The sequence below is a fragment of the Marmota monax genome, unplaced genomic scaffold (genome assembly GCF_021218885.2).
Source record: "Marmota monax isolate L192 unplaced genomic scaffold, Marmota_monax_Labrador192_F-V1.1 WCK01_AAM20220418_F8-fsc00171, whole genome shotgun sequence".
Lineage (NCBI taxonomy): Eukaryota > Metazoa > Chordata > Mammalia > Rodentia > Sciuridae > Marmota > Marmota monax.
The window spans coordinates 1,960,909-1,973,104 of record NW_026694658.1 but is presented as its reverse complement, the minus strand read 5'-3'; the positions used below and the strand labels follow the sequence as shown (position 1 = coordinate 1,973,104).

At 35.7% G+C, this 12,196-nt stretch overlaps 1 protein-coding gene across 8 annotated transcripts in view; it reads right to left on the bottom strand.

Annotated features, from left to right (window-relative positions):
- The window catches only part of Bcas3 (BCAS3 microtubule associated cell migration factor), a 583,386-nt gene that overhangs the window by 271,324 nt on the left and 299,866 nt on the right, over nt 1-12,196 (bottom strand). For all 8 annotated transcript variants that reach the window (XR_006846898.2, XM_046423193.2, XM_046423199.2 and 5 more), the window contains 3 exons: nt 10,946-11,046; nt 7,980-8,176; nt 338-435 (listed from right to left, as the gene is read on the bottom strand). Coding sequence is in view for 7 of the 8 variants with exons in the window: in XM_046423193.2 (XP_046279149.1) it covers nt 338-435; nt 7,980-8,176; nt 10,946-11,046 (396 nt within the window). In the remaining variant the exon portion in view is untranslated. The remainder of the gene's footprint in view (nt 1-337; nt 436-7,979; nt 8,177-10,945; nt 11,047-12,196) is intronic.

The following is a 12,196-nucleotide window of genomic DNA, read 5'->3' as shown; positions in this document are numbered from 1 at the left end:
AATCCATATATTGTATTTACGTTCTCTGTCAAGGTTGCTTCTCTACATTTCAGTGATCAAAGGCAAAACAGTCATCAACCCTGTAGCCTTCAATACTATGTTCATTACATTTAATCAAGTGCCAACTCCAACGTATTATTTACCAACCTTAAGAAAGTTCAAATGCATGGCGCTGTTTAGTAACAAATACAGGAAAGGAACTGAATTAATACACAGACAATCCCACCAAAAAAGAAAACCAACCAAGGCAAATGAATATCATCCTCTACATTGTGCAAGGAAATAAATTTAAAATGCATAAAAAAGTCCAGTAAACATGTGTGAGGAGGTTTTCTACCTGAGGCAGCATCAATCACTGTGGAAACTCCCCTTCGATCAGAGACTGGGCGGGATGACCCTGGCATGCTGACTGGGTCAGAGCGGACTGGCTGGATCCTGCAACACAATTTAATTTAAATCACATATGTTACTGGCATGAACACTATTGCTTGCTACAACAGACCTTAAATCAGGAATGCTGAAATAGCTCAATCCATTAGAGAATCCTTCATTCTAAATCCAGACAAAATGGGAGTTGGAGTCCCTAAGTCTTGTACACAGCCAAACTATATTCCTCCACTCCAACACCCTTTCTAACTCATTTTTGTGTGTTACTCAACAGATTTTTAAATAAGGGATTTTTTAAAAAAATGATATTAAAGTGACAGAAAGAGTAGAATGGGACAGGGAACAAAATACTTTATAATGAAATCTTTGGCTTTCACAAGGGACACATATGAAGAGCTCCAAGACTCTTCAAATTCATTAATGAAATCATAGCTAGTAATGAGTTCCATAAAAGGCAGCAATGCATGATTCAAAATTTTAAGAAACTTCCTTATAATTATCAACAAAACACAGGATAACAAAGCTGTGTTGTGAGTGCAGGGGTCTAATTTAGGACCAGTACTAACCAAGTAACTTCCATAAAATTCCCAATTAATATACAAGAATTAATTGGGACCACAGCAAAATGGCAATTTATTACAAAAAGTAGTGTAAGAATAATGAATGTTTAAACACCAAGGGAAGTTTTCTAGCTACATCAGAATAAATATTATTAACATATAAATATCTGGAGTTGGGATATCCAGGTCCTGAGTCTGATAGTGAACAAGGTTATAAAACAAACAAAAAAAAAACCTAATGCCCTTTAATAGATGAATGGATAAAAAAAAATGTGGCATATATACACAATGGAATAAAAGAGAATAAAATCATGGCATTTGCAGGTAAATGGATGGAGTTAGAAAAGATAATGCTAAGTGAGGTTAGCCAATCCTAAAAAACCAAATGCTGAATGTTTTCTCTAATATAAGGAGGCTGATTCATACTGAGGTAGGGAGAGGGAGCATGGGAGGAATAGATGAACTCTAGATAGGGCAGAGGAGTAGGAGGGGGAAGGAGGGGCATGGAGTTAAAAATGATGGTGGAATGTGATGAACATTATTATCCAAAGTACATGTATGTACTTTGTGTGAATGAATATACTTTGTATAAAACCAGAGATATGAAAAATTGTGCTCTATATGTGTAATAAGAATTGTAATGCATTCTTCTGTCATATATAAATAAAAAAATTAAAAGAAAAAAATTTTAAAAAGGTCTTGGGAGTTCAAGGAAACTTTTACATGTATTTCTGGTAATTCATTCATAAATGGCTATTTACTGAATATTGACTGCATGTCACCATTATTTTAGGAAGAAGTAGGGAAAAAATGAAACACAAGGTCTATATGTGGATATATGACATAGCACATGAACATTAATGAATTGATGTTAAAGAAATTGAATTAGAAAATAACATTAAAAAAGTTCAGAATGAGAAGGGAGAATATGCATCATTTAGTATGTACAGATCAATGATCAACTGCATGTATAACAGTGGTTAGGTAAGAGCATACTGCATAACTCTCTTGGTTTGTGTTACTACACAATATGATATCAGTAATGACAAAATAAGCTAGCAAATAATTTCTCATTAAGTAATACATAACCGTATATGCAGACTCTACAGAAATGGATCTGTATATAGTATGCTTACTCCTCCGTATCCATGGTTTCAGTATCTTGGATTTAACCAACCATGGACCAAAAGTATTCAAGAAAAAAAAAAAAAAGCAAAAAACCAAAACTGTTATCTGTACTAAACATGTACAGACTTTTTCTTGTCATTGTTCCCTAAACAATATTGGGTAACTATTATTTACATAGCATTTACATCATATAAGGGTTTCTCATAACAGAGTGATGATTTAAAGAGAGGATATGCATAGGTTATATGCAAATACTATACCACAATAAAAGGGACTTGAGCATTCTTAGATTGTGGCATCCTCAGGGATTCCTAGAACCAATTTCCAGTGGATACCATGGGATAGTTATAATAAGATATGTAGAGATGAAGAGGAGAAAGAAGTGTCTTTGAAGCACAAGACTAGAACAGGCAGAGCCTTAGAATTTTAACAAAGTAGGAAAAATGCATGCATTCTTGATGTACAGGATTTGGCTGAAAAAAGAGTTCATAACATTATTATTGGTGGGGGATAAGAAGTGATGATAAAAACACGAAACAGATTCCAGAAGCTTGAAATGCCAATTGCAGATAAAGAAATCAGTTATTGAAAATAAAGTTTGAAAGTATGTGTGTTTGTTGTGGTACAGGTCTTGGACACAGCTATGGAAGAACATCTAGCATTCCACTGCAGCTAATTTTTCTAAGGCAGTCATGGTAACCCCTCCTATCTTGGCAGTAATCACTTAGTTCTGGGATGTGCAAGCCTAAGCAAATATGGCCCAGTAACAAAAAGATAGCATATTTGAAGTTTCTTGTTCTTGAGAACAACAAGAAGCTAGCTTGTCAAAGATAGTCAGTTCATCCACAGTAAAGGCCCCATCCAATCTAAACACTTTCTTATTTGGAATAATTCATTTTCTATTATTTATTAAGCTTATATTAGGGTTTCTGAATAATCCAGAGTTGGGGACAGGTATAGATTGGCCATGAATTAATGTGTTACAGCGGGGCAACAAATACATAGGTCTTTTTTTCTATCTCTTTATTTTATGTATATTTACACTTTTCCATAATTAAAAAAGATAAACTGGTTATGATTATAGAAACATTCTGGAATTCAATAGTGGAGATGGATGCACACAATGGTGAATATTCTAAACACTGCTGTGCACTTTATGCATGGGGGGGTGCTAGGGATTGAACCCGAGGCCTTGTGCATGCTGGGCATGTGCTCGAGAATGGAGCTATACCTCCACCAACAGTACCGTACACTTAAAATTGGTGAATTTTATGTTATGTGAATTATATACCAATTAAAATAAAATGATTGTTACCAATCTTTGAGGAGATAGGCGTGAGTAGAAAGGGTGATTCTGAATACTCAGCTTCATTTACATTATGTTTTTTAGGTCAATCAACAAGTATATCATTAAATTTTTTACATTTTGGATCCTTGCTGTGGATAAGGAACTGCCATGAGGTTAAACTTTATCTGATTTCTTTATGAGAGTCAACATATTGTTTATCTACTTCCTACTGGGAGATGTAGGCAGGCAGACTATGACTGTACAACATATTTATGATATCTTTTTTTGTTTTTGAGAGATAGAGAATTTTATAATATTTATTTTTTAGTTTTCGGTGGACACAACATCTTTATTTTATTTTTATGTGGTGCTGAGGATCGAACCCAGAGCCCCACGCATGCCAGGCGAGCGCGCTACTGCTTAAGCACATCCTCAGCCCAATTTATGATATATTAATGGAGTACAGGGACAGTGTAATAGGTACTAAGGATCAACTGATACAAAAAAAATTTAGTAAAATTCTTCACAGTTTAAAGGAGAACGGAAGACTGATGCCCAGCCATAGTGCCATTGTGTATAAGTCTGAAAAATGTAGATGTACCACAGGTGAAGCACTGGACTAGAAGAGAGTAAGCAACAACGAGGAGAATTTGTTTTATTTTATTGTATTGTACTAGGGATTGAACTCAGGGATGCTTTGCCTCTGAGCTACACCCTGAGCCCTTTTTATTTTTAATTTTTACTTTGAGGAAGGGAGTTGCTGAAGGTCTCACCAAATTTCAAGGCTGGCCTCTAACTTGTGATCCTCCTACCTCAGTCTCCTGAGTCTCTGGGATTATGGCAATAAGAATTTCATTTAGTTGAGTCCTAGTTGAATGCTGGGGTGGGAAATGATATGTAAAAAGACACAAAGTTGATGTGAGTTAAATCTGAATTTCTCATTAAAACTATGCTGCAATGGGAGCTAAGGTCTTAAAAAAAGAGTCTAAACAAGTCTATTTGCTCAAATTTTAAAATATAAATTACAAAGGCAATCAAAAAAGATTTATAAAACTGGTTAATATAAATATTTTTAGTAGTCAATAAACAGAACAATATTCTAATCAAACATAAACAATTTAAAGTCATTTTGATATAAAGAATACTGGGAGCTTGGGCTGGGGATGTGGCTCAAGCGGTAATGCGCTTGCCTGGCATGCACGGGGCGCTGTGGGTTCGATCCTCAGCACCACATTAAAAAAATAAAATAAAGATGCTGTGTCCACAGAAAAAAATGAAAAATAAATATTAAAAAAATATTCTCTCTCTCTCTCTTCTCTCCCTCTCTCTTAAAAAAAAAAAAAAGAATACTGGGAGCTCTTTTGTATAAGAAGGAAAGTCTCTGAGGAATATGCTAAAGGATTTTGGAAATGTAAGTACATTAAAAAAAAAAGCAAGATAGAAAGATCTTAGGAAAAGGGTGGTGTCCGAGGTAAAGGACAGTGATGACTGCTGGAGGCAGAGCTGTGTGGAGAAGCTCAAGACGGCTTCCCAAGACTAGAGACAGGGCCTTCCAAGAACAGCTGCTGACAGGCACTAAAAAAAATAGTGATAGGTTCTTGTACATGTTTCAGCAAAGAGAATGAACAGGTTACGTAATTATAAAGAGAACAAGTGGGTCACCTATTTTAAAAGCTTTATTATTAACATTTAAATAATGACTGTGGTAAATGGATAATGATCCATTCAATCATCAAGTTAATGGCTGACTCAATGTGACTACCTGAGAATGGCTCGACTAACTAACGAGACCATATTTTATGATAAGCAACACTGAAAATTCATCTAACACCCATGATATCCTGTCCTTGTTGACTGACATCGTGGTAGAAAAGTGTCAGTTTTGTAAAATGTATTAGAACCAAACAAAAATTTAGGGAAGAAGAAAATCACACAAAGTAAGCATCTAAACATACAAAAACAGACAAAACATACAAAAACAAACACTAAAAAAGGACTTGGTTTCTCCTTAGGAACTTTCCTTTCTACAAAGATCCATCAGTGAGTGGAAAGCCAATACGTAAACAGGGAGACATAAAAAGGAACCAAGTGACTGGAGGTGTGGCTGCTGGCAAATGAAAAACAGAGTGGAAGGATTCCCAATATATTTTGGAATATGAGATAAAATTTGATGAGTTACATGCAGCAAGTGAGAAAGGTGGAGATGACTAGAATAACCCCTAGATCCTGGCTTGAGTACTAGCTGCTTAAAGACTCATGTAAAGAGATGAGAAAGGTAAGGGGAAGAGCAGGATTAGGGATGAGCTGAATAGCTGAGATTCAGACAGGGGAGTGTTTGACGCTTTGGAGACCATGAGAGGAAACATCAACCAGGCAGCTGGCTCTACTCCAGGTGTAGTTCCCAGAGCCTTGTAGAGCACCTGGCGGGTACTCAACAAATATGTACTAAATTTAAAAATAAACAAGAAAGACCTAATCCAGCTTTGCAATATATATATATATATATATATATATATATATATATATATATATATATATATTTTTTTTTTTTTGTCATAAAAATGTTTAGGGGCTGGCATTGTGGCTCAGTGGCAGAGTGCTTGCCTCACACATATGAAGCACTGGGTTCGATCCTCAGCACCACATAAAAATAAGTACATAAAATAAAGGTATTGTGTTCATCTACAACTAAAAAAATATTTTTAAAAATGTTTAATTGCGGGGATTGGGGTTGTGGCTCTGGGGTAGAGTGCTTGCCTAGCATGTATGAGGCACTGGGTTCGATCCTTAACAACACATTAAAACTAAACAAATAAAATAAAGGAATTGTCTCCATTAAAAAAAAATGTTTAATTGCAGTTGGGGTTGTGGCTCAGTGGTAGAGGTACTGGGCTCAATCCTCAGCACCATATAAAAATAAATAAAACAAAACAGAGGTAATATTTCCATCTACAACTAGAAAAAAAATTTTTAAATGTTTAATTGCTGTTGGCAAAGAGATAAAAATTTCATGAGAATGGAATATCTTTTACCACAATTGTATTTTAAAAAATATTCAAGAAGGTCATACAGTTGCTTTATAATCAAATCTAGAGGGTTGGGGATATAGCTTAGTTGGAAGTCTGCTTGCCTCGAATTCACAAGGCCCTGGGTTCAATCCCCAGTATCATACACACATACACACACAAAAAAAAAAAAATCCAGAAGCATAGATTTGTGTTGGGGGTGGGAGGTGGGGAGCTGCTGGTGATCAAACTCAGGCCTTTGTAGTGATAAGCAAGGACTCTACCACAGAGCTACAGTCCCAGGTATGTGTATGTGTACATGTGTGTGTGTGTGTGTGTAAGGGAGAAAAAAGGCACAGGAGATTATATGGCATTAGACTGAACCCTTCATTATTTGTAGCACCTCAGTATGGCAAGTCTTGAGGGAGCAAATTAAACTGCTAAGCAAATGTGAGACCACGAAAGCAAAAAATACCTGTATTGCATTTAAAATGTAAGTAATAATAATAAAAAGCATAATTTGTATACATGAACTATGGTTCTGGCAAAAAAGGAGTGTAGGGTAACATATAATAACACTCAATTTCTCATCCTAAAACTTTCTATAATCTAAAAGAAGGGTGACAATTCACAATAGCAAGTCTGTGGAACCAACCCAGATGCCCTTCAATGGATGAATGGATACAAAAAATGTGGCATTTATACACAATGGAGTATTACGCAGCACTAGAAAATGACAAAATCATGGAATTTGCAGGGAAATGGATGGCATTAGAGCAGATTATGCTAAGTGAAGCTAGCCAATCCCTAAAAAAACAAATGCCAAATGTCTTCTTTGATATAATGAGAGCAACTAAGAACAGAGCAGGGAGGAAGAGCAAGAGGAAAAGATTAACATTAAACAGAGACATGAGGTGGGAGGGAAAGGGAGAGAAAAGGGAAATTGCATGGAAATGGAAGGAGACCCTCACTGTTATACAAAATTACATATAAGAGGTTGTGAGGGAAAAGGGAAAAAAAAAAAAAACAAGGGAGAGAATTAAATTACAGCAGATGGGATAGAGAGAGAAGATGGGAGGGGAGGGGAGGGGGGATAGTAGAGGATAGGAAAGGTAGCAGAATACAACAATTACTAATATGGCATTATGTAAAAATGTGGATGTGTAACCGATGTGATTCTGCAATCTGTATACAGGGTAAAAATGGGAGTTTATAACCCACTTGAATCTAAAGTATGAAATATGATATGTCAAGAGCTTTGTAATGTTTTGAACAAACCAATAAAAAAAATAAAAGAAGGGTGATTCAGGATGAGATGAAGTCTAATTGAAAGGAAAAAAAAATCATAATCAGACTTCAACATTTAGAAATGTGGGCCAAATATCACAAATGAGGATGGCTATTCAAAGTGTCCTGAATTTAGAGAAATCACAATCTGAAACACAAATATTGATCACATGTGTTCAGATGTTAAGAGATGACAGTGAATCACAGGTAACAGTGCATATTGTTGGCAACATGATATCATGTCACAAATGTTACCAAGGATGCTCATTTTGAATGAATTTGCCAATCCTACCATTAAGTAACTCCCTCGTTCTCATTGCCTACCTGAGACTGTTGAGATCAAGGTCATCTGTATCAAAATCCAAAAGAGGTTGTGGAGTGTCACTTGGACCATGAGACTGCAACACAGATGAACTGGAGGATATGACTGTGGTTTGGCCTGAGGGGTGGATGGTTTTGAACTGGAACTGTGGACCCATCCACAGCCGTCTGTGGGGTCCAGTGTGTGTAACAATTTCAACCTGAAAAAGAGTTGGAATCATGATTTAAACAAATCACAACTAGAATTTGAGGGCCTTTCACAATACCTGAATCCCATATTCTTGAAGCCCATCTTGATGTGGGAAAGGGTCAGTGTACCCACAATCAAAGGTGATCATAGTTATAGCCTAAATACACATTCACTATATCCCTTTACTGGTTTTCACTGACATTATAAAAATTCATTTGTGTAAATACACACACACATGCATCACATACGCAATTCAAAAATTATGAAAGAGAAAAGACTAGTTTCTGGACTTATATAACTAATATTAGCTCCCTAGGGATTATCTTTTTTCATTCATTCTACACTACTTACCTTCTAGTGGGCATCCCTGGATACTATACCTACTAATCCACATATTAAAAGCAATTCCTTCACTCAACATCAAACTCATAAAGAAGTTGAAATTGTTCCTGAAACTTTACCTATCTCAAAATAAAAAATAAAAAAGACTGGGGATTTAGCTCAATGGTAAGCATCTGGATGTTCAATCCCCAGTACTCCCATCCAAAAAAAAAAAAAACCCAAACCCCCCAAAACACCCAGCAACTCAGGAGGCTAAGGCAGGAGGACCACAAGTTCAAGGAAAGTCTCAGCAACTCAGTGAAATCCTATCTCAAAATAAAAAATAAAAAGGGCTAGGGATAGGGCTAAGTGATAAAGCACTCCTGAGTTCAATCTCCACCAGTATTAGAAAGTAAAGGTCTGACATACTTTTTAACACCACAGCTAGTTTCTATAATTCAATATTATAATATTTATGCTGCTTTCAAATTTTAAAAAACCCTACTTTTAAATGGAAAATCATATGTATTTTCTCAAACTAAATTTCATATTCAAAATATTGTTATTTAATTAGTTTCCTCAACAGCCACAAACACTGACAGGCATTTTATGCACACACGCACATGCACACACACACACAAAAAAAAACATACATAGTAATACCAAAATACTTTATAAATTTCATCATCTATGAAATGGATAGGGAAATGTTGCCAATATTATCTTAAACACTGTAAAGAAAAAGCATATAGAAGACAATGTGCAAAACCTGAAAATGTGTGTATTTCATGGTTTTACAAACGATCAACTTGAATAAGAAACTAAATATGCAAACCTTTGGTGAAAAACTACTGTATTATCTCCAAGTCTTGTCATTGCTATATATGTATCTATGCAAACACTTTAGGGAGCGACTTCCCCCCATTCCTTGAATCTTTGCCCTGGTTCTTTTATATTTAATCACATTTCTCTGATTGCAGTGATTAATTCTTAACAAAACATAACTGAAAAGGTTCACAGAGTGTAGTTCTGTGTTTTTGAGTCTGAAAGGGCAAAAGCATCATGGTCTTGGAACAATATGCACATTCCCACTAATCACAGGGAGAAAAACACTGAGATTGAGGACAGTGATTTCTGATTCAAGTAGTTGTATTCAGCAATGTAAATTAGGCCACAGATAAAGCATTCTGTGTATTTTAAGCTCAGAACCATCAGTGTCACAGAGCCGAGAGGTAAACAGATGCCTGTGCAATCTCACTGAGGCGATGGCCAGATGTTCCTGTATTCCGCTCCTGTTGTGGGCAGGACAAACATATTGTATACACTTTCACACTGACAGCACACATTACCCCTTCTTCTAATTGAAAAGTTGAAGTGAAGGACAGTGGTTTCTTTGCCAGCATTCTTGGACAATATTTTGATTTTGGAAAAAGCATGTGCATTTTGGGTTTAATTTATCTTGTATCATCAAGAGAGGATGGGCTTTCATATGTCAGAATCTGAGCCTTCATTCAAGGAGATTCCCTTGAGTATTTGTGGTGTAATAAATTAAATAGATGTTACTTAGAAACTTCTTGATTCTCCAATTGCCAGATTCATTTTCACTTTTCAGGCTACCTTCCCTGAGAAAGAAATGAAACAACAAAGGGATTCCACTTTTTCTGAGGCATCTGTCTGATGCAAAGCTGCCAGATTGGTAATCTGAGACAGGTCATTAACTTCATCAAATGATGTCAGACTTGAGGCAGACATAACATTATTTGTAGTGAAATCACTTGTAATCTCATCATTTGACAACTGCCCATGTATCTTTTATTTCAAAGCTCCCGAGTTAAAGACAGCTCCAGTAAGGTACAGGACCTTCAGTTAAAGGACAGGTTTAGAGCACTACTTGAACTTAGGAAAGGAAACCTAGTCAGGCACCATCAGGATTTGTGCACAGTACAATGCTGAATTTCCATAATGAAAGTATGGGCCATCTTCAGAAAATGCTGGCTCTACAAAATGATTCCCAAACACTGTTGAATGGCTTCATTGTTTTAACAAGCAAAACTCTTACTTTAAATCTGATGAAAATGTGTTCCAAAGAGTCTGTCTAAAGTATAAGGTCTCAATGACCTTAAATGGACTGTTGGAAAGATATATACATTTTATGCTCTCTGTATTAAAGCTAACTCACATACACACACTCACTCTCTGTGTATATATATATGAACATAGATTCTTATATATGAAAGGAATGTTTATGTATAACACATGTATGTGCAAAATATAGAGGAATATGTGTGTATATACCTCAGGGAATATTTTTGATAAATTTTAAATATACAGAGAATGATTCATTCTTAATGATTCAACAAAGAATTACCAATTCTATAATTTTTGTCTAAGGAAAAGAATAAAAACAGACAATGGATTCCGTTTTATTTTAATGCTCCAAATATATCATTATTTTTACCTGCGAAAGCCATTCTTCATCTTCTTGTCCACTATGGTCAGATGCTAAACTGTCATAGGACCCATGTCGAGTGATGGGCCCAGGACTTCCAGGGGGAACCACTGTGGGAGAAAGAACACAGATTTCAACCACTTTAATTTATGCAGTGGAGAAATGGGTATGAATATAGCCAGCTCAAATACTGTGGTTATGTATAAGATAAAGATGACATTTAAAACACAGAGGCAACTCATACAACGAATGAATAAATAAAACTGAAGTTCCTAAGAATAAGAAAATTTTTCAATTAAGAGCATACTTTAAAAAGTATCTGTAGGGCTAGCCAGGTGTGCTGGCACAAGCCCGCAGCCCTAGCTACTTGTTGAGGCTAAGGCAGGAGGATCACTGAAGTCCACAAGGTTGAGACTAGCCTGGGCAACATAAGATGCCAGATTTTAAAAAAATGATATCTTATCACTATAAAATAAACAAACAACTAACTTCATATTAATATCAAAATGCATTGAGGAATAGCAACAAATCTATTCACTGGTGGACTACATTAAAAGTCTTTAGAAGAGCCAGGCATGGTGGTACATGCCTGTAACCTCAGCAACTTGGGAGGCTGAGGTAGGAGGACTACAGGAGGCTGAGGTTTGAGGCCAGTCTCATCACCTCAGCAAGGTCATAAGCAACATAGTGAGACTTATCTTAAAATTAAAAAAATAATAATAATAATTTTGGAATGTAACTCAGTGTTAAAGTACTCCCAGGTTCAATGTTCAGTACAAATTTTTTTTCCTTTTAAACAAACTACTTACCCATTAGTATCAACTAAATGGTGGGCATAAGAATGTAAATTTAATTAAAAACACTTTCAGTTGCTAAAATTTTTTTTATTTATCCAATATTTCACTTTCTTGGATATTTCAGTTTTCCCTGACTTTGACTCGGTAAGATATAGTCAAACTACAGTCTACTTTCTCATACAAAAAGAACATTTGCCTAGTGGAAACAGAAAAACAATTCAATAAATATAAATATTTTATCCTCCCAAATCTTAGCCTCTTCTTTGGAAGATCCACTCACTCATTCTATCCATCCATCTCTAAATGGACTTTATTTTGTCTAGAGCTGTTTTAGGTTCACATTCAAATAGAAATGAAAGTGCACAGATTTCCAATATACTCACTACCCCCATGTATCATTTTAATACTCTGAGAAATCAAGCAATGAAGTAATGAGAAAATGGAAAAAAATTAAAAGATGGGA